The 27689-nt window shown below is 45.9% G+C and overlaps 1 protein-coding gene across 4 annotated transcripts in view; it reads right to left on the bottom strand.

The window, feature by feature from the left end:
• The window catches only part of LOC147717708 (E3 ubiquitin-protein ligase TRIM39-like), a 332681-nt gene that overhangs the window by 176507 nt on the left and 128485 nt on the right, over window positions 1-27689 (bottom strand). For 3 of the 4 annotated variants that reach the window (XM_086920554.1, XM_086920551.1, XM_086920553.1), the window contains exon 4: window positions 6597-6619. The exons of the other annotated variant lie outside the window; for it this stretch is intronic. In XM_086920554.1, coding sequence (XP_086776680.1) covers window positions 6597-6619 — 23 coding nt within the window. The remainder of the gene's footprint in view (window positions 1-6596; window positions 6620-27689) is intronic. 4 annotated transcript variants of the gene reach the window in all.

The following is a 27689-nucleotide window of genomic DNA, read 5'->3' as shown; positions in this document are numbered from 1 at the left end:
GTGGCGGGAAGAGTTATGTTATGCTAGTATGAATTTGTAGAGCGCACGTTCACCCTGGGGTTTCTTGGCGCTGTGTACCGCTGGGGAACCGGTCCTGGCTTTCCCTGTGAGATGGTCCCTATTGGGCATCTCCAAGGTGAAACCAGGCATCCCCGGCAGCGAGGGGGCCGTTGTGGAGATTAAGCAAGCTATTGCCCAGAGTTGCAGCATGGGACCCATGGTTAGAGAGGCACCGAGGTGAGATTTATCGAGCCCGCTGACATTGGTTCCGTACCCTGCCGCGTCGGGAATTGAACCCTGGTCCCGGGCCGACCTCTGCTTCTGGGTCTGCCACCTCTAACCGGCGAGCCACACTTCTCCAAGTGTGGGGGATGGGTGCTAGGAGGGCGTTGGTGGTGGGATTAAAAAGGGGAAAAAAATCCACACGTTCAGTCAAAAATGATAATGAATTGAAAAGAGAGTTAAAAAAATTATGACATGTAGTGCGACAGTAGGTTTTTGTGTGGCAGTCGCCATGTTAAGTTGGGTTGAATGGTGGGGAAATTCAGTTGAGCTATATGGCTGCTGCTAGAGATCTCCGAATATGCTCTTTAAATGTTTCAAGGTTAAACAACTTTAATAAACGGAGAAGAATTGCGGCTGAGCTACGTTATGTTTCCCCGGATATGGTGGTATGCAAGAAACTCCCTTTCCATGGAATAAGTATCAGGCATTCTACTTTTAAAAAGGCTCCTCTGTTTGCCCAAGTCAGCCTCGACTGAGTTAATCCATCGAGAGCTTGCAGTCAATCACTTAACTGATCTATTAGGCCTTAGGCCTTTGATGACTTGGCGGTCCATTTGGCTAGAGGATGACAAGCAATTTAATAGATCTATCGTTAAAGATTGCTTACGCCTGGATAATTATCAAAACATTCCCTGGCTAAAATATGTTGTTGGCTGTTTTTCTGCCATTTTTAACCTCAATCTTTTAGATGATCCCGGTGCTGCATCTATGATCTCTAAATCTGAAATGAAAACTATCTTCCTGACATTTATGGGGAGAAAGCAGGCAATTGCAGCTGGATCTTTGTCTACCGTCATTTTTTGCAACAAATATACCACTGTTATAGGTTTTCCTTTGTATTTAACCATGGTGACTAGGAATTCCCACAAATTTGTATTAACCAGGCTCCGATTCGGAATGGCTCACTGTTTGGTGGCCCATCCTAATATCAAGAATCATCCGACTGGGCCCTGTATGTGTGATAATGTATCCACCCAAAGCACTGTACATTTCTGTTGTTCTGCAAACTGTACACTTACTTTCGTATTGCTTTCCTGAAACCTATGTTTATTAAGTACGGAGTACGAACAGTTGCACATGCTATGAACTTAATTTTTAATTTGGAATCAGCTGACATCTGTTTTTATACTGCAACGTTTTTAAATCGGTGCATCAATGCTAGGAAAGGCATGATTTTTTAGAAATATAATTGTTTTTCTGGTTAATTGATTAGATATGCCTTTTTAACATAAATAACTACACCTTATCTGATGTGATGATTATGAATTATGTATTAACTGTATTTATTATTTTATTTTTATCATGTTGTTGTATGTGCTTTTATGGTCATCTATTTGAACCGAATAAAGCTTCATGAAATGAAATGTATCAGGCATTAGCAGAACTGGGCTTTTCTGTCCTAGTTTCTTCTCAACAAACTGGAATTACTAGGGGGGTGGCTATTTTAGTGGAAAAAAATGTGGTCACTGCGCGACGGAAATTAACAGACAAAACTGGCAGGTGGGCTATAGTTGAATGTGGGGGGCAGCATGGGAACTTTACAGTATGTAATATTTATGCCTCCAATGTAGATGAACCAGGGGTTTTGGAAGAGCTCCATTTAGAGCTCGCTGCTTGGGCTAACCCCTTGATTATTTCTGGGGACATGAATATTAATTTAACTGCGCAGGATATTCCTGGGGGGGTAAAGGGTTATAAAGGCCGGAAACCGCAGGTATGTAGAGCGCTCCTCAATATATTAAAGGAGTATGGATTGGCAGATGTCTGGAGCACCCTGTTCCCGACAGACCCTGGATATACCTTTTACTCCCATCCCCACAAAAAGAAAGTGAGGTTGGACTATTTTTTCATGGAAGTGCCCCACTTAGCTAAAGTTAAAATGCAGATTTATCCGAGAATTACATCTGACCATTCACCTATTGTCCTAACACTATTTGGTTGGGGGGCATTGGGTATGGCGAGAAAATTTACCTTTGACCGAAAATTGTGTTTGAATGATGAGTTTCTAGCATATATGACAAGGTTGTTAAGGGAATTTTTAAATAACAATAGGGATACTGCCCCAATTAATATTGTCTGGGATACATTTAAAGCCTGCTTTGGGGGGGAGGTCTTAAGTTTTGGGCTTGCTCGGCAAAAAAAAGTAAAATCAGAGATGGAGTTGTTATACCAGGAACTACAGGCTGCAGAGGAGAAGCTAACGGTGGGGATTGCTACTCGGGGTAATATAGACTTTACTCCATTAGGTGAGTTAGTTAAATTAGAACCATTAGCGGTTGATTTACTGGACGCCCCCATATCACTGGATGAACTAACTAGTGCAGTAAAAACGTTGGCAATGGGGAAAGCAGCAGGCCCCGATCAATTACCAGGGGAAATAAATTGTGATGGGAAGATATACTCCAAAATTTTGGCTAATCGCTTATCTAAAGTAATTGCCCCACTAGTATCTATTGACCAACACGGTTTTATCCCCGGTCGAGGAACAGTGGCGCATATATATAAAGTTATTACCTTATTTGATATAGCCAAGGTAGAGAAACGCAGTTTGGGGCTGATTCTGCTTGACGCAGAAAAAGCGTTCGACCGGGTGTAATGGAACTATTTATGGCTACTTATGGAGAATATGGGATTTCCTAGAAAATTTATGACGGCATTTCAAGTTCTATATGAGTTACCGATAGCGAGAATAGTATCTATGGGCACAACTTCAGAAATAGTGCAGATTACTAGAGGTACAAGACAGGGGTACCCCTGCTCTCCCCTGCTTTGTGCATCAACCCTTTTATTCATATGATTTCTAGTAGTACGGCTATTAAACCATTCTGGGTACGAAATAGCCCCCACAAAGTCTTCGCTTTTGCTGATGATATTGCGATAACATCAGAAGATCCCGCCCTCGCTCTGATAGAGATTGAACGGTTGGCCAGGTCCTTTGGACAACTGTCTGGCTATAAGCTAAATGCTGTGAAAACGCAGCTGGTATGTTCTGAAACGGTGAGAGTTAATGATCCTAGAGTAGTTGTGGAAGCAACCTATTTGGATGTTAAGAGAAGGGCACCTATGTCAAGTAGTGGAGGCAAATTGGGGTTCGATTTATAGAAACATAACAGATTCTTTAGAGAAGTGGGGGAGGTTACATTTCACCCTAATTGGTCGAACAAATATACTAAAAATGAATATTTTGCCAAGGGTCATATACCTTTATAGAGCATTGCCACTAGAAATACTACCAGCTCAACTTCAGAAGTTGTAGGCTTTGTGTACTAGATTTATATGGACCCCTGGAAAGCCGCGGAGATCTATGCGGTTTATGACATTACCAAAGGACAGGGGGGGCCTAGGGGTGCCTGATTTCGTTTTATATTATTATGTTTTTTTTCTGCAAAGAATGTGTACTTTATTGTTTGGAGGGGAAGAGGACACTATAACAACATTAAGCCTTAGTAGCTCTATTTATCATTTAACTTTAGGAAAGGAAGCTAATCGGAGCCTATTCAGAGAGATAGAATGGAGCTATTTCAAAAGAACTAGGTTTAAGACGATAGCGGCAGCCAGCAAAGTATGGAAGAAAGTACGCAAATTGATTAATTTAGGAACTTTAACGTATTTTTCCCCAATGAATGCGGTAAAATTGCTTCCATCCATTTTTAGGGATAACGCGGCGAGGGCTTGGCAGACAAAAGGGATCAATATATTAGGGGATCTATACGACCAAAGGGGAGTGATTAAACAGTTCGCTATCTTAGCACAGGCTCACAGGTTATCGCAGTCACAGTTTTTTAAGTTTTTACAACTTAAGGATTTTTTAGTTAAACGAAATTTGAAGTTAATTTCTAATCCCTTGATGGAAGCCCTAAAATCTCAAAGTAGAATTGGCGGGCTGTACAAAATTTTAAGTTCTGGCAAAAATGATGATCTGGAAAGACATAAGTTGTATTGGGTGGAGACCCTGGGAGAAAACGAAATAGATATTTCAATGGATGAAGCAATTATAAGAGCTAGTGAAGTCCTTATGTCAGCAAACTTACAAGTACAATTTTTTAAAACTTTATTTAGGCTATACTATACACCCGCGCGGATGAAAAAATGGGGGAGTCACTAGGACGGTAAATGTTTTCGTTGTTCTGCACCCAATGCGGATATAGACCATATTTTTTTTAGTTGTGTTAAATTGCATTGGTTTTTACGAGAGATGGAACGGTTTCTATCTGACATACTAGGGGGGCCTGTCCACATTACTTCAGCCTTGATGCTTCTAGGGATGGGGCAGGCTGTTTCAAAGGGGGGGTGTATGTATCAACATAGACTTTTTTTATTTGTAGCAATGACTGTAGCCCGCTTATGTATAGCGGGGGATTGGCTATGCCCTGAACCTCAAAGATTTGAGGTTTGGCGGGCTAAGATGTATAGAATAGCTAGTTTGGAATTTAGTTTATATTCATTAAAGGGGGTAAGGAAACGGAAATTAGGCCTTATGATTTGGGAACTTTTTTTGGCCCATATGAACAATTGAGGGTATCATTATTATGCAAGTATATGTGGAGGTATGATTTGTATTACAAGATTAACTGTGGATCTAAAAGGATATTGGAAATGATAATTTACAAATTAAAGTACATCATGGGGGTACTCTGATGATGAATGATGGGGTCATTGTTTGCATGACTAGAGATGGGCCCGGGTCCTATTTGTGTTGCTTAACCCCTTCTTTTGTATAGAGGATATCTGTAACTCTACTTGAATTTTTCTTATGATGTCTTGATGTTTTAAATCTCTTGATAGGTAATTGCTATGTAATTTTTGGTTTTTGTATGTTGGTGTCTCTTAAATGGTGGGTCTAATGTACAGAATTTCATTGTAAGAGTAATACTTTGAAATATTTATTATGTGTCTGGAAGTGTGGAATTAAAATAAATAAAAAATAAAAATAAAAAAAAGGAATACTATGTATCAAGTATGTTGGGTATGTAATAGAAGAAGCTTTTATTTGCAGATTAGGGATCAATCTATTCTAATACATTTCTCATTGATGACCAAAAATTCGATTTCTTTTTTACTGATTTGGTGTGTACATTTGAAGTTCAAGGTATTGCTGTTGCGTGTGGTTACAAACTCAGTTATTTTTTACTGCTCCCTTTCCAAATGATAAATAATTTGTCAATGTGTCCGATCTATAAGACAACATGTATATTAAATTTGTCCAGGGCACTAATGACCAGCTCCGCCTACCTATTAATTAACAGGTTGGCAAAACTGCGAGCAAAACAAGTACCCATGTCAGAGTTAGGAAATTTGTTTTTGGTTTGCTAATAACATAATAGGCAGCCATGTAGGTTAGGGCCCCAGATATGGATAAGCAGTAGGTTTCATTGTTGTTCCCTACCTATTACCGGTTATTAAAGAGATAATAGGTAGTGAAATTAATCATATTTTTCAATATTCCCAAATTCCCTGACTGGAATTACTCTAAATTTTGGCAATTAATAATGGGTTCCTAACTATAACTACAGAGTAGCTAGTGTCTCTCTGTAATATAATGTAATATATAAAAATGTATACATGTTTTTATGAAGGTATTCATCGAAGATCACTATAATTGTTGTTTTTTTCCCTTTAAAGCTTCACACAGTATTAAATTTGCTGATAGGTCTGCAGGACCATGTAGTCCCTGGAACCATGATGCCTCATGTTGTGCATTTCATATTTTTTATAAAAGTAACCTTGTTTTCAAGTCTGGCAAAGTAAGTGGGGGGTTTGTCAGAAGCGTAGAGTTAGTATGTGTGCATATGAAAGATATCTTTCCTCTAAGGTCATTCAGTGCTTCCTCGGTCTGGACATCAGCATACTCTAGATAGGTTTCTTCTGAAACCAATTAATTACAGTCAAGTGAGCCTGAAACATTGACTTGTATTAATTAGGAGAAAGTCTCTATATATTGGAGATAAGTGTACATGCCTGTGGAGAAGCATACAATGAGTAACACATTTACAGGTCTATCCATTATTATGCCTATATTTTCCTTTGCAAATGGCCTAGATGCTTATACATGGAGCTCTCTGCCAACAATTGCTTAGGTTTGCTCAGACCATCTTCCATACTGCAAACTTCTTAAAGATCTACCAATCTATAGCAGAATGCAAACTTCCAGTGAAGATTTATACTATGCACCAAAGGTGAAACTAAAGGACACTTTGGTGAACAGTGTCCTTATTAAAAACATATACCATAACAAAGTAGAGGTGATAATTAAAAAAATTAAGCAGGAACAAAGGCAAGTCTTGAATGGACATGAGAAGAAGAGAACATACCTGTTCAAGATAATCCGTACATCCTAGGGAGGAAAAGAGATTAAGAAGATAAATATTCATCCCTAACAATCCTGAGCATTGATTTCCTTTGCGCAGAGACATTGAGCCGCTACTGGAGGACAAGAGGTTTTTCTGACTGATGGGAAGACCTATTCATCTGTATCGAGCCACCAGACAAGGATGCGGATTGTGACTGAATAAACAATTACAGTACATAATGCACATCAAACTGTTATGCTATGTTAATAATCACTTAGACAGGATCATCTTGGTAAAACATTTACAAAAGAGAATTTACAAAGATGCAAAGACAAAGTTCTTAATCTGCTTCCTGGAGCCTAAATGAAGACACATGCTTTTAATGGTTACAGAGACACCTTTTAGAGTGAGAACCCACACGTTCATGGGACCTTTTGTGATAACCTAATTATTAGCATATGTCACAGGGTAGTAATAGAGATGCATGGGCCAAAGATATGGGCGAATCCACCAAGTTAAGACAGCTACTAGACAATTGATAGCAGAGGACTGGAAAGAACACCCATCCCGCCCCCCTTCCACCGCACACCACTCTGAATTATGGAACCTAGCAGCCATGGAAAACATTTTTTATGATATTGCAGATCTGCGTGAAACGTGTAGTACGATCCGATCATCCTTAGCTAACCAACTTGTGGGGATTGAAGCAGGCCTGACAAGGCCACACAGGCTCCAAGCTCTGGATCTGAACCTTTAACCATAAGTGAACCCTGTAAACAACAGCAGACTGTCATTCAACAGGAGCAGGAGAAGGGAGGAACAAAGATGCCCCGAACAAATCTGACCCTACCTGTGCAGTGGATGGGAGAGGCTAATGGGGATATCATAAATAGTTTGTTATTTGGTGGTCAAGAAAGGAAAATGGAAAGGTTTTGATATAATGCTTTAGAAAGCTTTGTAGGAATGCATTTGAATGTTTCTCCATACAATTGTTTGAAAGACTAAAAGATACAATTTTTAATAAATAATGTCGGAATCATGAACATTTACTAGTCGCTTTGATCAAGGTTAACAAAACTGTTTCGATCATTGTGACATAGAAAAGTGGATAACAGTCTTTCCTCAAATCTGTAACCTTGGATTCAAAGAAGGGATTATCCTGAACAAAAGACCCCCAACCAAGATTTAAAAGCAGGTCCCACTCTATGTACCGCACTGTATCCGACACTAGTCCCGTTTTTGTGTTTATGACTTTTAACTTTGTTAACGGAGAAAGTTTAGGATTGCAGGCATCAGTATCCAGGTGAGATATTTATCATTATTGTTTACAGAACAGAAAACAACAGAAAGCAACAGTCTACAGTGCTTTTTTTAATATGGATAATATATGATTTTTGTTACCCAGTTCAATGTTACTCATTCTATTAATGTCAGAGTGATGGAAGGCTGAGCAGATCCGAAGCGTAATGTACTTGTGACGAAACGGTTAAACACAGGCCAACAAGCCACTGAGTACATTACGCTACTGATTCATACACTCTGCTATTCTCCACCTTCAAACGGTGAGGTGATGACACAATAGGATGATGGAGACAAAGCGTGTGTTCCTGAGATTTCTAATATGAAATTTTAGACTCCTATAGTCCCTTACTGGGAGGCATTTCAAACTTACCATTTTTCCTTCTTTTAGCTCCCATAGGTCTATTTTGGATTGGCAGAGATAATAACGATCTACTCAGCTTGTTCCTTCTTCGATTTGGAGAATTATTCACTCTGTACCAACTCAGTCCAGCTATCATCCTTGGAGCGGTAAATCTGAACTAGGATCAGATCTCGCCACCATGCTGTGATTAGCGTAATGTTTCTACTAAATGTTTTGCATCAAATGATTTCACACAGTCTGTGTATTAACCAATGAGCATGATTATAACTAAGAGGGTAGAATCTGAAAGGAGTTTTTCTAGAACTAACAAGTCGTGACAAAACCCAGGAGATACAGCTAAACAGTTAATCTATACAATCTGTCCTATGGCCAGAATCCCCTCTAGTTTGCGGAACTGAGAAAAAACATCCCTCTGATTTTGAAGTGGCTTTGATGTCATGTGTTTGTTAATCAAATGTTGCTTTTCAGTCCCATTAGATGCATGCTTCTGAAGCTGATGGTGAGAAAAAGAACTTGAAGATGGCGGTCATGTGGACATAATTGTGACTGATACAAATTCCTCCTTTTGTTTACACTCAAAATAAAAAGATTACACTTCTCAACGTAAATTTACAGACCCAAGAAATATATGGTGGGACAATACAGAGCAGGTGCCCTAGAGTAGGTCAATCTTGCAACTTGAGGGCAGTTCACCAACAAGTTGATCAGGATCTGTGTGTAGAGAAGAGCATGTTCCATTGATGGTTGAGATCTAGATGTTAATTTCTTTCTGAAACATAGGTGAACATCACCACTTTCCAAAGCTTACCAGTTTCGAAACGGATGCCTAGTGTGTATAAAAAATCCTCACATTTCAAAAAAGTCTCCTCATCAAGTAGGTCAATCACGGGTCAATGCAACTGAAGAAAGGGTTACATCCAGCCTAGACTCCTATACATTTGTGCTCTAGAGCGTATATTTTTGGTGGATAGGTTGTAACACTCCAATATAATTTGGAAATTCTAATCTTCCTCTGGAATAATTCATTACCTCCGTAAAACTTTTCTGCGCTCTCTCACTAACACTGGGAGTGAAATCCATTACGTCAGACCCTCCCTATCTCTACGGACAAGAAAGAAATGCTTTTTGCCCATTTCTACAAATCCTCTACCAAGCCACTTCCTCATAGGAGCTGGCCCAGTGGACGGCGAGAACCACAATCATTCTGCTTTTGTTGCCTGTCTTTGGCATAAATCTGGAAATAGGCATGGCCAGGCTCTGTATTCTAAATGTATTTCCCCTTTTCCCTCTCCAAGTTAAAACTGTGACTATGCATGGCTAGTCCTCCGTGTGGCTCTGGCCATCCTTGTGGTTCTGATGAAGTGGACTGGATGCTGGCGAGCATGGATCCAAGGCTTCCAAAGGGCTACGGCCCTGGTAGTTTTCCTTCAGAAGTAGTTCTCTCAGCAGTGGGACCTGGGTCAGCTCTTTGGGTTCTAAGCACCAAACCGAACTTGTCCATGATTTTTGTGGCGTCATCACTATACTGTTAGAGGGTTCTGTTCGAAGCTCTCGTGGCTCTCATGTGGTACGACACCCAAGCTGCAGAATCCAGGTGCCTCCCTGGGATCCAGTGGGGATGTGGCTTGCTCATTTGGATCCTCTGTATGGGTCCAACCTGGCCTGGAAGGGTGTTGTGGGGATTTGGAGGGATGTGAGATTGGAACACAAGCAAAACAAATGAACCTGTTCTTAACTCTAGTAGTTTGGCACAATAGCAGTCAGGCTTAACTTATAGGCAATGCGTGAAGTAATTTTGCAGCACACACACAGTAATAAAGTACAAAAACAACACAAGAAAAATCCCACAACCAGTTAGAAAAAAAGAGTAAAATGTAGTACACTATTTGACACAAAGGCCCTGATTAAGGGCTCGATGCATGAATCTGTGTACACCGGCAAACTCTTAATCAGGACCTAAACTGACAAAACGCCAATTAGTAGTACTGATGATGTGCAAATTTAAAGATGTAGGTAAAAAAAGTGCTTAAAACAGGGAGAAAATCACAAGTTCAGGCTGAGCACGATAGAGTGCGAGTCGGATGCAGGGACCAAGTTAAGCCCGCTGATGATTGTACCCAAGTTCTGGATGCGGAGTGCTGCAGCACGAAGTGGCGGTTCCAAGGAGCACATCGTGAGTGGCGTTTCTGAAGGGCTGTGATGCGGGCTTGCATCAAGGCTCATTTGTGGTGCATAGGTTCCGATTAGAAGCTGTGAGGGCTTGAGTGGATGTTGCATCATGCTGCGTTTGTTCCGGTGAGCTGTGAAGCTGTCTCAGGTTAGTATCGCACTGCTTTAGATTCTGGTAAAGTCCACATCTGGGCTGGCAGAGCACCTTCTGCCCCACCTTTAAAGGTCCAGGACTGGAGGGGCACTACCAGCAGGAAGAATCCAGGTTCTGGATGACTGGGGCAGATTCTGTCCCTGAGGCTCTGATCAGGAGGCCAGCAACTAGCCCTTGGAGTTCCTCTGGTGGTCCCGGGTTCAAGGTGCAGGTCCAGTCCTTCTCACTCAGGCAGCAGGACAGCAGAGCAACAGGGTTGCAGCAGAGCAGTACTTCTGAGTCTTCCACAGGCCGAGAAGTGATCTGAAGACGGGGTCTGAGTATTTATATCTGGTGTCTTTTTTGACATGGGAGAAGCTTCTAGAGACATCCCCCTATAGAGGTGTTGGGAATTTCCTTCCTCCTCGTCCCTGTCCTGGCCCCAGCTTGTCTGGGAGCACAACAGGCTATGGTGAAACTCTTCTCCAGTGTGCTGAAGCAGAGTCTTTGTGATGTGCAGGTGTGGTAGGTGACAGCTCCTCCTCTCATCCATGACAGAGATGGCACATCCTGCCAACACCTATTCCCCGTTTGTCTCGCTGTCTGAGAGGAATACACAAAGCCCAACTGCCAGCTACAACTAGTCATGTGACCCAGGTTACAGACTGCAGGCACAAGGTGTTTAGGAAAAGAACATGGCAACTTTCTAAAATTCGACTTTAGCATTATAGAGAGTTTTAAAAAAACCTCCTAAACTCACTATCCCCACCTGCTCCCAAGTGAGAGCGATCACTTATTAATGTAATAAAGTAACCCAATGTTATGCTATGAGAGAGGAAGGCCTTGCAGTAGTGAAAACAAATTTAAGAGTTTTTCACTAACGGGACATATAAAGGAAATGTACATGTCAAACATTTTAACTAGACTGCACCCTGCCCTCTTGCCAGTTTAGGACCTACCTTAAGGGAAACTGCTGCAGACCCACTACTAGAATTAAATTTACAGGTACATGGAGTAACACTTTACTAGGGACGTACAAGTGCCAATTGGGTGTAAGGGAAGAGAGCACAGGCACATTAGCACTGGTTAGTAGTGGTATAAGCTAAACTGTGAAGAGTCCTAAGGCAAACAAAACAAAATCAGCAGAAATGGGAGGATGAAGGCAAAAAAGTTGGTGGAAGACCATCCTAAGGCTGACAGGTCTAACACTGGCCTATTATGGGTTGCTGGGTTCAGGGCTCTCGTGGGCCAAGGAATCCCTGTACTCTACCTTTTGGGCCATGGTTGTGCCCCTTAATCCTCTGCATCCGTTCCCAATACGTTTGTGGGGTGGTGTACTATTTGATCTGTTTACAGGATTGACAGTGTTCCATGTGGTCTTACTTCAGGTTAAGCTCTGTGCCATGACCGGCCCTCTGTTTTCAAGCTTAGTCCTTTGCCATTGGCCTCTCAACATCACAGGCAATAGACCTAGTGGGCACTTAATCTGGGGATCCTGCTGGTTAGAAAGCCAAACAATCATCTTCTTTGGTTCTGCATTCTGTGTTCTGCATTCCATTCCCTGGATCCCTATTGAGTTCAACGCTGGAGTTGTGGCTCCTCTTCTTCTTAGTGTGGCTAGTATTTTGACTGTGCCTTTCCCAGCAGTGGGATTCCTGCTGAGCTTGATTCTGGGTGTTCTCTAGCTCACTGGGTGCCTCTTGTGGTCCCTTCACTGGTAGATTTCTGTGCATGTCCCATGTTTCTCTTCTTAATCTCTCCCTTGTAATGCTCAATGATCTTTGATCTTCCTATCTCCCACAACTACTGCCTATTGATCAGAGAGCTTCACACTTCTGTCAGTTGTTTCACCTGTCTTTTACATCAGCTTTGGTCCACGTTAAAGAAAAGCATGCTAAGGTTACCCCCCTAAGAAGCTGCAGACCCTCTGACCCGCTCTGGTTACCAGCCTATCTCTTACCTGCCACTTAAACCTGAATCTCTGAACAAATTTATGAATTACCAACTCCCATTCAGGTTTCAGGCCACAGCATGGCACAGAATCATCTCTTTTAATCGGAAAAGAACACATTCAGATCTGGTCCTAGACTGGCTAGCCTCCTTTCTCAAAGAATCCAATCAATTCTGTGAATCAACAAGTCAACTACTCTTCGGCAATTTGGTACTGCTTCCACATCTGATGGCCAGTGGCAGAATCCATAGTTTTGAAGGGAGAGGCCTTCTTATTACATTGAACTGTGTCCTCCCTATTTTCGCAGTTTTAATTGGGTAAAACTCTGTATCTTGGAAGTATTTTGGCTGTTAAGACAAAAGATTACTATTACGTCCTAGTAAGCGCTCAAAAGAACAGGTGTAGAGTCTTGGACAGTCTTATCCAGAATACAGTTCTTTATTTTCTTGGTCCTTCACAACATATAGCTTTTTTTTTTTTTTTATTGCACATAGAGGTAGTTTCAGGTTACACAGCTTCTGGCCTACAACCCCCCCGGGCCGGCCGCGTCACAGGTATTACATTCAACTCAACTTCATACAGGACAAAGCCTGGTGGCCGACAACCCGGGGGTCCGGCGGCGCAGTGTGGATTTCGTGTTCTCATAATCTAGTATTGATCAGAAGTGCAGGCGGCCTCTAATATTCATGTGTGTTTTCAACTTGTTCTCCCCCTAAATCAACCCAATAACTCCCTTATTGCACTACCCCCCCTACCCTCGCTCATTGCCTCACAACAGTTCCCCGCTCCGTGCCCCATTGCCCGTGTCCTCCCATATCCGTCCTGCCCCCAGACCCCGTGTCTGCTGGAATCTGTGTGGTCAATTGTAGAAGGACCCCAATGAAGATCCCGGTCCTCGTCTAACTTTTAGTGTGATATCCAGAGGCATCTCCTTGTGGTGTGTGGTCCCCTTAGTGCACCCCCCTCTGGTATACCTCGCACCCCGTCCGACCCCACTGCCCCCTTGTCCCTACCCCTGCTAGTTCACCCTGACTCGCCTGCCGCCACCCCGTGTGGACCGCTGTCCGTCGAACATGCGTCTTCAGCCTGCTGCCCCTGCAGGTAGGTTTTGTAGAGGGCCCAGAAGTTTTTCGGGCGGCTTTTCGGAGGTAACAGTTCATTGTATGTCTCCGTCTGTGTGCTACAGTATAGCATGTCCCGGGCCCATCTGGTCTTAGTCGGTAGAGGGCCTCGCATCCAGCACTGTGCCACTTATCGCCCCCGGTAGCCCCTTTGAGTTACCTATGAGTGCTAACCCCGGGTCTATGTCCAAGTCCACCTCCAGTATTTTGCTCATTTCGGTAAATATATCTCGCCAGAACCTCTGTATGCCCGGGCATTCCCACAAGAGGTGTAGGAAGTCTGCGTCAGCCGCCCGGCAGCGCTCGCAGTGAGCCTCCGGTCGCAGCCCGTATCTGTGAAGCCGTGCCGGGGTGTAATACACCCTTTGGAGGAATTTAAAGTGTATGAGGTGATGTTTCCCATTTAGGGAAATACGTTTCGTGTTTTCACAGCAGTAACGCCACGTCGCGTCGTCCAGTGTCGTTCCTATATCTCTCTGCCAGTCCAGCCGGGCTTTCGAGGGTCTGTGCTCCCCATGCGATCTAGCTATGCTGTAGAGGTTGGTCAACAGCTTCTTGGGATCTTTGTGTGTGATTATGTACGTTAGTTCAAGGACTTCCGGAGGCTCCGCCATGTCCAGGCCCAAAAATTCCGAGAGGGCGCTCCGAGTTCTATGGAAGTGGAATCTTTGGAGCAGCGGTGGCTCAACTCCATCCCTCCTCGCTTGGTCCCAGGTTTTGGCAGTGCCGCCCAGGAACAGGTCGCCTGCCTTGCACAGCCCCAAGTTTGTTAGCCCCTGCGTGACCGCTTTGTCCACCATGGGCGGGAGCCAGCGCATCCATTCTATCGGCATCTCCGGTGAATAAATCACCGCCCCCCCCCTGTCAGAACAGTAGTGAGTGCCAGGCGTGGTTAGTACAGAAGATGGAGTCCAGCGTCCCTGTCCGACGGTCCTGCGGTTGGCAGATCGTCGCCGGGAGCGGTATTGGATGGGCGAATCGTCGTTCCATCCTAACATGTGGGATTTGCCGGTCGCCGTGTACCCAAGTGTGCAAGTGCGACGCCTGGGCTACCCTGTAGTACAACTCGAGGTCCGGTGCCGCCAGACACCCTATGTTGTACGGGAGGGTGAGCGTTGTCCACTTGACTCTTGGTTGCTTCCCTGCCCATGCTAGTTTTATCATCAGGCTGTTCAAGCGGTGAAAGAAGGCCTTAGACAGCACAATCGGCAGTGCGCTAAAGAGGAACAGAAATCTCGGCAGCACTATCATCTTCATTATGGCAATGCGACCAAGCAGTGTAAGGGGGAGTTTGCACCATATCTCTATATCGTCCTCTAGCTTACTGACCGCCTTCCCATAGTTCTGTCCTAGCAGTTGGTCTGGGTCCGTGTGTATCTGAATCCCCAAGTATCTAATCGGGTCTTCCGTCCACTGGACAGGGTACTCCGTCTCCAATCGCGTGGTCGCCGGAGTGAGTGGCAGCACTACCGATTTCACCCAGTTAACCTTGAGCCCCGATAGTGCAGCAAACCGAACCACCTCCCTCAGGAGGGGGGAAGCGTAGTAGCGGGATTGTGGGCATACCGCATACATAGATACGACTATTTTGTACGTGGGGAACCGAACCCCCTCGTGGCTGTGGTACTCCCTGAGTGCACAAGTGAGAGGCTCGGCGGCGAGTGCATACAGTAAAAGGGATAATGGGCATCCCTGACGGGTGCCCCGCCCTATGAATAGGGGGCGGGAGACCGTATTGCCCACTCAGACCCCAGCCGAGGGGCCGTCGTACAGCGCTCCTATCATTTGGATGAAGGGTTCACCAAGTCCGATACGGCGTAACACTTGAAGAAGGAATGGCCAATCGACGGAATCGAATGCCTTCTCCATGTCTAAGAAAAGCGCTACCGCTGGTGTATCCTGTTTCACGTGTTGTATGGTACCCAGCACCGTTCGTATGTTGTAAGTCAGGTTTCTGGATGGGATAAATCCCGCCTGCTCTGGGGCCACTAAGTCAGAGGCCAGCAGCGCAAGCCTATTCACCAGTACCTTGCCATAGAGCTTGGTGTCAATGTTGAGGAGCGATAATGGGCGGTATGAGCTACAGTCGTCATGTGGTTTACCCGGCTTCAGAATGGTGACTAACATCGCCTCTCTCATGGAGCTGGGCATGGTGCCTTGCACGCATATGTCCTCCAGGAGGGTATGTATGTGCGGCAGCAGTTGTTCCTGGAACACTTTATAGAATCCGACAGACAGCCCATCGATGCCTGGCGCACTGCCCGATCTCATGGAGGCTAGCGCGTCTCTGATTTCGTCAATCTGAATAGGGCACATCAGAAACTCCCTGTCGGAGTTTGGGAGGAACGGGAGTTAAAACGTGGTCTAGATAGTCCAGAATGTCGGCCGACATGTCGCCGCTCCTGGAAGAATATAGCTCCGCATAATAATCTCTGAAGATCGCTGCAATTTCCGCCTCATCTGTCACCCTTTCTCCATCTGAATTTAGTAAGTCTGAGATTAGCGCCTTTCTCCGTTGGACTTTAACAACATTGGCCAGGACCGAGCCCGGTCTCTCTCCCTCGCCATAGGTGTGGGCCGTGGCGTATTTACCTAGGTGCTGTACTTCCCTGTCCGCAGCTTCATGATATTCTGCCAGGAGACGCTTAATGTCATCCTCTGTGCCGTCATCAGAGCTAGAGCGAGTTCGTGCCTCAAGCGCTTGCAATTGGAGCTCAAGGTCTGCAAGGGTGGCCCTGATAGTCTTTAGGACACTGGAGTGCTTGGACATCGCTATGCCTCTAATACAAACTTTGAACGCCTCCCAAATTGTTTGGAAGTCCTCCACAGACCCCACATTTTTCTCGAAGAACACATCAATCGCCTCTGCCAGCTCGCCGCGGAAGAGCGGGTCCAACAGGGAGTATGGCGGGAAGCGCCATGTAAACGGTGCGAATCCCTTCACTGGGGTGTCTAAAGTTAACAAGACGGGGGAGTGGTCAGAAAGGGTGCGCGGGAGCACCTTACGTTGTCCAATGGCTCTATTGATTCCCGCTGTGATGAACCAATAATCTATTCTGGTGTGTATGTCATGTAATACGGAGTAGTGTGTAAAACCGCCCCTCCCCTCATTCCTGTACCTCCATGCATCAGTCATATCCAGCATCACTAGCTTTGCCGTGAGCGATTGCGCAGCTGCTGAGGGCCGACGGGGGGGGGGGGGGTCCCGATGACCTGTCTATGTCTGGGTTTAGTGTCAGATTAAAGTCCCCACCCCAGAGTATATGTGGATTCTCGTGTCTGGCTATCACATTGGCTAGGGCATCAAAGAAATCAGGGGAGTCATAGTTGGGGCCATATGTGTTAACCACCAGCAAGTCCATCCCCCGCCCCTTACAGGACGCTATGACGTACCGTTCCCCCATGTCGACCCCCACTGTCTGTATCGAGATGCCCGATTGTGGGTTTACCCAGGTGAGGACCCCTCGAGCGTGTGAGGTAAACCCAGCCACTGCTATGTGCCCCGCCAATCCCCTAGTGTGCAGCATAGTACTCGATAATGGGAGGTGCGTTTCCTGCAAGAGCGCAATGTCGATATTGTGGCGCCTGAGATAACACAATACCTTCCTGAGCTTCCTGTGGTCATTGAGTCCCCTTGCATTCCACGTGAGGGCGTGTATCAGTGCAGGCCGCCCATCAGCCCGCTCACCACCTATTTCAGCCATAAGGACATTGCGCTGTTTGCATTGACGTAACCGAATATGTAGGACAGGCCATATTGCAGGCAATCAAGTGTTCGAAGCAGGCACTTTGCATATCGTGAGGCAAGACACAGTGGAACAAAACAGAACAACCAAAGCTTCACAGGTACCCCTCCCACAGCAGACCATCCCGAACTTGGCCCAAACTGCATGCCCCCACCCCAACCAAACCCCCCAAAGGGCCCCCATAGGTCCCAAATAGAACCTGTTGTGCTATCAGCGCTAGGGCGGAGGTCGCCAAAATTAGAACAGGTAACATTCGTTTCAAGACAGTGTCTGCCTTCCGGCTCACCGCCTCTTCACCCATTTCGTAACCTTCAACGGCTCCACATGTACGGGTGTCTGTGTAAGATACTGACCAGTCTCTGCCGGTGCAAAACGCCCCACGCACCCAACCCTCAACAGCCTTCTAGTCAAATAGAACCACATTAAGAAGCAACATCCCAAAGTCCACAAGTCGACAGATGCAACAGGCCAAAAAGTCTAATATAGAAAGTGTGGAACATTGACTTGGAACATTCTCACCATGTCGCAGGGTCCGTGGTTGCCCGGGAAGAACTCTCAGATCGCTCCATCAAGGCAGTCCGCAACCTCCGGTCGCCAAACGATCTGCGCCCCCTGCTTGGCGTTTCTCTGCGATGTCCCGCAGGCCACCAAAGCTCAGGCAGGTCAGTAGAAACGGAGCGGTCATTCTTGTTCCTCTAGCCCGCTGGAGGGGTCCTGTTCATTCGCATGGTCCCTAGGGCTGTTCCGTTGTTCTTTGGTCCTGGACTTCAGCGCCTTTTGAAGATCTTTAGGATTCGTAAAGATGTGAGAGTGACCGCGTCGGTTTATCCTCAGGATACAGCATCGCATAGTCCAGACCTAGATCACGCAGCTGCTGTTTATACGGTGCAAAATGTCGCCGCTTCTCCTGCACTTTGGCGGTGAAATCCGGGTACAGGGAGATGTTGGAACCCTCATACTGTAGTTGTCCTTTCTCCCTGGCGACTCGTAGCGCTGCATCCCTATCCCGGTAGTTCAGAAGCTTCGCTATTAGGGGCCTCGGGGAGGCTCCCGGAGGCGGCTTCGGACCCAGCGAGCGGTGTGCTCTATCGACTATGAACATGTTGGAGAATATGTCGCCCCCTAGCAAGGTGGTGAGTAGCTTCTCGACAAAGAGCTCCATCTTACCCGTCTGGGTCGTCTCTGGGACCCCCGTGATACGCACGTTGGATCTCCGGGAGCGAGCTTCCAAATCCTCCGACTTGTCTTGGATCACTTGCAGGAGCTTCGCCATGTGCTTGCGATCTTTGTCAAGTTCCATTTGCCCCTCATCCACTTCTGTGATCCACCTCTCAGACATGTCGAGGCGCTCCGCATGTTTGTCTACCCTTTCCGACATCCTGTCCATGCGGTATGTGAGTGCGTCGATCTTCGTGCCTATCGACGCCATGCTGTCTTGGAGGCCCTTTTCCATATTAACCAATAATTCCTTTATTCCGGCGTAGAACGAACTGTCCTGCGTCACCATGGGATGTCCATTGTCCTGGTCCCCAGCATCCGGGGCCTTGTTGCGCCGTTGCTCGAAGGGCAGTTTGGATTGCGTTTTGTCGCCTTTCCCCATCTTGCAGTGTTGCTGACCCTCAGCGGCTCCTTGCGCGGAACTGATCCGGTGGAGAGGTGGTCTCAGTGGCCTTCGTGACACAGCTCCCGTGCGGGCACCTAGTATCTCCTGCTCTTCCCTCGACGTGGTAGCTGCTCTCATCAAGCAGGAGTGGCCGTCGCGGCTGGGCTGCCGCGGATGCGGAGCCGCAGGGCTATTCCGGGCAGCTCTTCAGCGAAACCGCTGCAGTAGGCGCTGTGTAGCTTGGTTGGTCACTCTTCCCGACCCACCATGCAGGGCACACACAGCGCAGCAGTCTGTCTCCTCGTCTAAAAGGGGAGGGAAGAAGCAGGAATAGTCCAAAATGGCGCGCCGTCCGTCTTGTCTGCTGGCCTCCGGTTTACCTTAAGCCCACTGCAGTCGTCGCTTAGCAGCTCCCTCAGTATTAATCCCACAGGATGTGCCAGCTGCTGGGAGAGGTAGGCTGCCACGTCATGGAGAGGGGGATGAGCAGCTATTATGGGATGCCAAAGTCCATTTGGTGTATACGTGGTTCCCAGCAAGTCCCACTCCCTGGCCACACAGTTGGGGTGCTCCGTGCAGTCAAGGGCCTCTCTCCAGCTCACAGAGGCGCGATTAGTCCACTACCGGCACTAGGGGATCCCCGCAGACCCCCGACCGCTCAGCAACAAGTCTGGCCTCTGTCCCGCAGCTCAGCCACGTGTCCGACCACCCTCCAGTTGCGTATAGGCCAAGTACTACCAGCATCCACTTTTGGGCCTCAATGGCCTTTCAGAGTGTCATTCCGTGCCGGGTACCACCCCCCGCGGCGTCCGGCACTCACCGCTATGTTCGCCTGCAGTCCTGCTCTCGGTGGCGGGGGTTAAAGTTCGCCGCTTCCGGAGCCGCCGGGCCTGTGGGGCGGCCCGCGCCGCACCTCGCGTCACGCTCTCCGGAGGCAGATCCACTCTAGGCCACGGCTCCGAGGCGCTCAGTCCCGGTACGTCACTTCGCCGTTTCGCTCCCCCACAAGGTTTGTGCGCCTCTCACACCGAGTCCCGGGAGTGCCGACGGAGGCCAGGGGCAGTGCGCCGTGCTATCCGGCCAGTTAGCGCCGTGAAGGAAGGATTACAGAAGGATATTTAGGGTGAATCGGCGGAGCTCGGTTTTCAGGCGTCCGCCATCGACGCCGGCAAGCTCCGCCCCCTCTTCACAACATATAGCTAGCATATATTTTGTCCGGCATAATTGCTTGTGACTTCCTCAGGGCTAGGAAATATATGCAAACTCAAACAACCATAAGCATATGGCTCAAGCTAACCTAAAATCCATCAGCGAAAGAGAAAGAATACCAAGCCCGTGATTCATGCTGCAGAATTTCAGTGCCTACGAATTGTAGCGGAAACTATGGGCCATATGTATCAAGAAGTCATTTTGCGATTCTCAATTAGCGATTTTTTGCGAATCGCTATTTGAGAATCGCAAAATGCTATGTATATAGGATTTGTAATATATTTTGCGAATCCTACATATTCCTTAATTGTGAATCTCAAATTGCGATTCGCAATTAAGGAATACCTCACCATTCATTGCTATGGGCCTAAAGGCCCATAGGAATGAATTGGAAGACATTCTCAACTTGCGATTAGCAATTAGCGAATCGCAAATTGAGAATGCAATTTCAAGGGTGCAGGGGTGTCAAAAGGACACCCTATTGCACCCCTGAAATAAGCATGGGTGCACATGTGGCATACATACATGCCCTAAGGGCATGTATGTGTGTCACATGGCACTTTGAAAAATGCAAAAAAAGGCATTTTTCAAAGAAATCGCAAATTACCACCAACTTGAAGTTGGTGGGAATTTGCGATTCCTTAAGGCGAAATTGCATTTTTTTTGTGTTTCTTACATTGCATTTAAGGAATCGCAAAATTTGCGATTCCTTAAATGCAATCGCAAAATAAGGAATCGTAAATTTTGCGATTCCTTATTTTGAATGCAGATTTGCTTGATACATACCATTTAGCAAAAATGCATTCGCAAACGCCGAAATGTTGCGAATTTCAGCGTTTGCGAACGCATTTGTGCTTGATACATGTGGCCCTTTTAAGTCTTTATGCTTAGTTCTACAATGTCTTACTTTCCCGCCTACGGACGCCTGTACTTCGTTCAGTGCACCACTGCTTGAACGTGAAAGTCCAGGTTCTTGTTGCCTCACACAACCCCTCATCTCTCTGATTGATGTGGTCTCAGTGTTTTATGGGTTACTACCAGTGCCATAAAGGTTTCACGGATGCAGTGGAATTTCAACCTCCATTTCAATCCTTAAAATATCACACACAAGCTTTCCATTAACTTAGAGACATGTTATGGCTAGAAAGTGTTTATTTCAACATTCCAATTCTGTTGCTTAGCACAGGAAAAGTAACCACACAGAATATGATTAACACAGCACTGAGGCACACAACCAATTAGAATATTATGAACATTTCCAACATAGTAAGAAAGCCATTTAGCAATTGAACACCTACTTCTTTTTATTCAGTATACTATGAAAGCAGGTGGCAGATTAACTTGCATCTAGAGTTTCTTGGGAGACAACATACTCCATTCCTGTTCAGAGCAAGGTGCTGTGGTTATCAAGAAGACTGGAAGTGAGTGTTCCCCGGAAAGAAACCACACAACAGCTGGGTTCAGCTCTTCTCCTTTGTATGTCATTACCAGCAGGATATGAAATCGATACACCGTGGAAAGAGCCTTGCCTAGGCTCCCAGTGGACACATGGGCGGTACATCTGGAGGCATCCCGGCCTCCCCCTGGGTTTAACCCGCTAGTTGCGGATGAGAATTTAAACATCTGGCTTACTAACTCGCTGGATGCTCTCCTCCCCAAAAAGAAACAACTCACCAGGGGTAAGAGAGTGGGATCTGCTCCCTGGTATACATCTGAGCTGAGGACATTGAGGAAGGGCTGGAAGAGGCTGGAGCGGACCTGGAGGAAAGATTGGAGCGAAACGAGCCGGAGAGAATATAGGGCGGCTCTTAGTACCTACAAATCTGCTATTCGGGTAGCTAAATCTGGATTCTTTGAGGAGAGAATAGGCTCTGCGGCCAACTCCTCGAAAGAATCGTTTAGGGTCATTAAAGAACTCCTGAAAACCCCCGAACCTCAGGTCATTCCCGAGGACCCACGTGAGAAATGCTCAGAACTGGCCTCCTTCTTTAAAACTAAAATTGATAACATCCTTGCATCTCTCCCCCGGCTAACCGAGGACGTCTCCTCGGGTGGTAGCCTAGGGCCTCAGCCCAGGGTGCGATCAGCAGAGTTGGTTTCTCTTGGTCCTGTCACTGTGGAAGAAGTTCTCACAGTCTTGACGACCATGAAAAGTGGTTCTCCGAAAGACCCTGCACCCATGAAGTATCTGAAGCAGGTAGCCCCCACCATCGGCGGCCCAGTGACGGACCTTGTAAACCTGTCTCTCACCCAAGGAGTGGTACCCACTAGTTGGAAAGGAGCGGTTGTTAAGGCTCTCTTGAAGAAGCCTAACCTGAACCCAGCCGACCTTGCCAACTTTAGGCCTATTTCCCTGCTCCCTGGCCTCAGTAAGGTGGCGGAGAAGCTGGTGAATAGTCGCCTATCGGGCTTCTTGGAGTCCAATTCCCTTCTGGGCGACTCCCAAACGGGCTTCCGCCCCGGTCAGGGGACCGATACTGCCCTGCTGGCAGTCGTGGAGAATGCTAGGAGCATTTTGGATTCAGGGGGATCGGTGGCAGTGATCCTCCTGGACCTCAGTGCTGCATTTGACACCGTAGACCATCAGGTGCTTCTCCAACGGCTGGCGGGGGTGAGGGTCTCCGGGATGGCCCTCAAGTGGTTCGCTTCCTTTTTGGAAGGCCGGACATTTGAGGTGTGGGAAGGCCACGAGAAATCATCCTCAGTACCTCTCCAGTGTGGTGTGCCACAGGGCTCATCGTTGAGCCCTACCTTATTCAACATTTACATGGCCCCTCTGGAGAGTGTGGTACTGCCTCTGGGTATCAAGATCATCAGCTATGCTGATGATACTCAGTTGGTGGTAGGCCTTTCCCAGTCGGCTTACCAACCCGACCGGCTGCACACGTGTTTGGATAAGATCTTCATGTGGATGTGTAGCTCAGCTCTCAAGCTTAACGGCTCCAAAACGGAACTGATGCTGCTGGGGAATTCCCCTCCCTCTTTATCACCTAGCAGTTGGCCCAGCTGCCTGGGACCCGTACCCACCCCCAAGCAGGAGATCAAGAGCTTAGGGGTGTGGTTGGAGCAGGACCTTTCCTTTAAAACACACGCAAAAAAGACCGCAGGCTTGTGTTTCGGCCTGCTCCGATCAGCCCGGAAGATTTTACCTCTCCTCCCAGTGGCCTCTAGGAGGTTACTCATTCAGGGGCTTATCATCTCGCGGCTGGACTTCAGTAACGCGTTGTTTCTGGGTGCTCCAGAATCCACCCTAAACAAACTGCAGCAAGTGCAGAACGCGGCCGCCAGGCTCCTGACGGACCTTCCTAGGCGTCAGTCGGCTCGCCCTGCGCTGAAGGCGCTACACTGGCTCCCTGTCAGAGAGAGGGTGAAATTCAAGGCACTCTGTATGGCCCACAAAATTCTGCAGGGGAAAGGCCCACCTATCCTAGGGGACATGGTTCAGTCTTACAAGGCCTCCCGCTCTCTCCGTTCTGACCATCAACACCTGCTTCAGGTCATGAGGGTGAGGAAGGCAAGAACCGGTGGCAGAAGATTCTCCATAAACGTGGCCACCCTGTGGAACTCTCTCCCTCTGTACTTGCGCTCGGAAACGAGTTTTCTACGGTTCCGCAAACTTTTAAAAACGAATCTGTTCCCTGCCTAATTCCTGTGCCTAGTGTGGTGGCGTTTCTTTCTGGATGAGCGCGGGGATGCCCAAGGGTAACCAGGCGCTATATAAAACTCGTTAATAATAATAATAATAATAATAATTACATATTAGGGTCAGGAGAATGAGACACATTCATGGGTCAAAGGATGTGCGGTATACATTTTCCCAAGGAAGCTAAAGACCACCAGGTTTTAAACCAAGCAAGCAAAAGGTTGCCACTTCCCACGTACGCCAAAGACAAAATGGAGTCCTAATCAGGGACAAAGTTGAGTCAGATCATAGGGTCTACACAACAGAACCTCGCCAATTCTTTCTATTAAAGTCTAAAGTGTAATAAGATAGCTCACACAAATCAATTTCATAAATCTGAATCTCTTTTGAAGTTAAACATTTATTTGCAGACCTCTTACTTTAAACTAGTTTGGATTGGTTGTCTTTTCATCTGTCCTCTCCCAGCTTTTCTCCATGCACAGCCTTTGTGCAGAGTCGGGAAGATGATACACTTGAGCCCGTAGGAAAGCCATAAATCGGTCTTTCACGCTCTGGTAACATCAAAACTAGAAAATGCGAATAGCCTGTACTTAGGTTTACCATCCTATCTGCTTCATCATCTGCAGATCATTCAGAATGTGGCAAACTGTCTGATTCTGAAGATACTAGCTGGTGCCTATCTCACAGCTCCCTTGCACAGTCTTCATTGGCTGCCTATTGTAAGCCACGTAACATTTTGCTGACAGAGCATGTGAGCAAAATGGCCCTAGTTATCATGAGCAAAATGGCCCTGGCTATTAGGGGATAAGATTGCTTCCCTACCATCAGGAAAGTCGGTGAGACGATCTCCAGCATTGTGGGGTTTGAAGTTAAGGTGAGTCTCCCACAGGTAATTTTTGGGGTAATCCCAGATGAGGATGTAACAACTAACATGTCTAAAAATTAGAAAACCCTAATGTTTTTGCTAATTTTACTGGCACGCAGGGAGCTGTGTATTAAGTGGACCTTGCCTGCCCCCCCCCCCCCGTAGAGTGTGAATGGATCAACTCGATACATAGGGTTGCATAATTAGATAGGGCTATACGTGTAACAAAAAAAAAACATTTTGGAATATATGGGACGAGGTGCAAAAGTAGACAAATGTAAAAGAGTTACAAATTTGCCAGAAGCAATTCTATGGTAGCTATTGTTTCTTTTGTTTTCTTTTGTATGGACTTTTCGTATGTAGCTTTTTTTCAGTTAAGGACATCTCCTTCTCGATAACCGTTATGATGGTTAATTTAGTCCTATGATTATGTGGTAGCCGTACAGGCCAGGAAAAGTCCAAAAGGCATGGACTGACAATCCTGGTGCAGAGTTTTCTGCGGGACCTGTTATAATGGAGAAAGGAGAATGGGAGGGCGAGAAACGAGTAAGAGGTATAAGGTTTGGAACGGCTGAGGGCCCGAAATGTGTAGCACATGCTCTCTGTAAAAGGAGTGATCGGATGCCCTCATTATGTCAAACCTAAAGTGGGAAGTTTAAAGGTTCCCTCCTCTGTTGTTTCTCTCAGCTTTCTTGTTTGAAATCTCTAATATGTGTGAAAAGTAACAATCCCAGGCATACACTAAGGGAAATACACAATAGATTCAACAAACAAACTAGTTCAGTTAGGAAAAATAGGATTTTTTAATTTGTTAAAAAGGAATATTAAAAATAAGTGCATTGGTCACAATTGATAATCAATTGTGACCAATGCACTTATTTTTAATATTCCTTTTTAACAAATTAAAAAATCATATTGTTTACCCTGTCCCAGGATATTTATCCTCATCAGGGGGTCCTTGTTACATACAGTTGAAATCTCTAATATACATTGGCTTATTACAAATGAGGACAAAAAAACAAACAAAAAAAACATCAGGAGAGAGCCCTCGGCTCCAATGGAGAAAACGTTCTACATGTTCCGAGGGTCAGCAAGGCAAGAAGAGGCGGGTGCTCCTTTTCCTACTTAACCAGCAAACTTTGAAACAGTCTTACCTGGTTCCAGGAAATTTGGTTCTTACGTGGTTCCAGGAAAATTGGCCTTCGAGTTACTGTGATTACAGACAAGAGTTGCTGGTTTCACAGCTCTCTAACCTTGTGAGAATAGTGGTTTGTAACTCCCTTTTCAAATTAACAAATTCACTCGACAAATTTCATCCTACAAAAACTCAACCTTCTTTCCCAGGAGTTCCCTTAAAGAGCTGACTTATCAGCATAGTTCTTTATGAACTTTCCATAGTACTCTACCATACCAAGGAATTAAATCAACTCCTCCTTAGAACAAGGTCCTTTAAATTAGCTATCACAGGAAATTTTGTAGCCCAGATAATCCAATTCTGTCACACCAAACTTGCACTTGCTCTTCTTCAATGTCAGCCCAGCATTCATCAGTCGGTCCAAAACCAAACAAACACAGTTATCATGTTCCTCTACGTTTTTTCCAAATATAAAAACTTCATCTTGATAACATTGTACACCCATTAATCCTTTCAATATTTTGCCCATAGTTCACTGAAACATGGATGCTGCAGAAATAAATCTAAAGTGCATTCTGCTAAACTTGTATGCCCCCTATGGGCATAATAAAAGCAATTAGTTCCCGAGAGGAAGCATCTAATTCCACTTGGTGTGATATGCAGCTGTCAAATCAAGGGATGTAAAAAGAAACTTTGCACTCACTTAAGTTGACATAAATTCATCAATAATGGGATATGGAAATCTGTCCACCATCACCTCTTCGTTAAGTGCTCTAAAATCGACACAAAAACTTATGTCCCCACTAGCCTTTTGACCCAGGCTATAGGAGCCAACCATTCAGTGGCCTCAACAGGCACTATCACGCCTACATCCACCAACTTCTACAGTTCAACTTCAGCACTGTTTTAAACACTAATAGGAATGAGACTACATTTGGCTATGACTGGAATAGCTCCACACTTGAGCCTTATGTGATGTTTATAGCCGTTGAGACATCCCAGTTTCTCAGAGAACAATGACTGATATTCAGCCACAAAATCTATTATCAGAGAGTCAATTTCATGCCCCTGAACCTGGGGATTGGCATTGGGATTCAGGGTGACATGCAAAGGTTTCTGATGTAGCCAACCAATCAGATCGTCTCCTTTCATCGGAACATAAACCTTTGCTATTATATATTTATTACCAAACCCATGCACACGTTGAAATAACTTAGCATCTTAATAGGATGGCCACCCTACTCTCCAGATTTTAGGTCCATAGAAGTTAACGTGACTTTCTTTTGAAAATTCTGTTCAAATGTAGCTTTAGAGATAATAGTCAAATGTGAACAGGAATTCAATCTCATGAGTATATTAGGAAGGTGCCCTTTTTTGCATGGTTAATCCCCACACTGTTTCGCCTGACATCTGATGGAACCTGACCTGATGTACCCTAGGTCCCTCCCAATCAGGTTCCCAGAGCCTATGTTCTTTCCCAAGACTGTACCTTTGTAACCACAATTGGCAAATCCCTGGCCACAGGTAAACCCCTTGTAAAGGGTACCATGGGCACTGTGACCAAGGAATGCCTTTAAGGACTGAAGCACTTATTGTGCCACCCTTAGAGGCCCTGCACCTTAACACACATGCACTGCTACTGCAGACTGCATGTTTTGATGCAGAGAAAAGTCGACCTGGCAAACATCCTTATGTGCCATTCCTGCAATCCACTGCTTAAGGCCTAGGTCAGTCACCCCTCTAGCAGGGTGCACTAGCCCTAAGGTGAGGGTACAGAGGCATGTGCCCTTTCCCCTTACAGTGTCTAAGTCCATTCTATGGTCTGGGAATTGGTCATTACAACCTGCACAGCTTTATTATGGCTTAACTAAAAACT

The sequence above is a fragment of the Lissotriton vulgaris genome, chromosome 5 (genome assembly GCF_964263255.1).
Source record: "Lissotriton vulgaris chromosome 5, aLisVul1.2, whole genome shotgun sequence".
NCBI classification, from domain to species: Eukaryota; Metazoa; Chordata; class Amphibia; order Caudata; family Salamandridae; genus Lissotriton; species Lissotriton vulgaris.
Note: the sequence above shows the minus strand (reverse complement) of the source record. Positions and strands in the feature narration are given on the sequence as shown.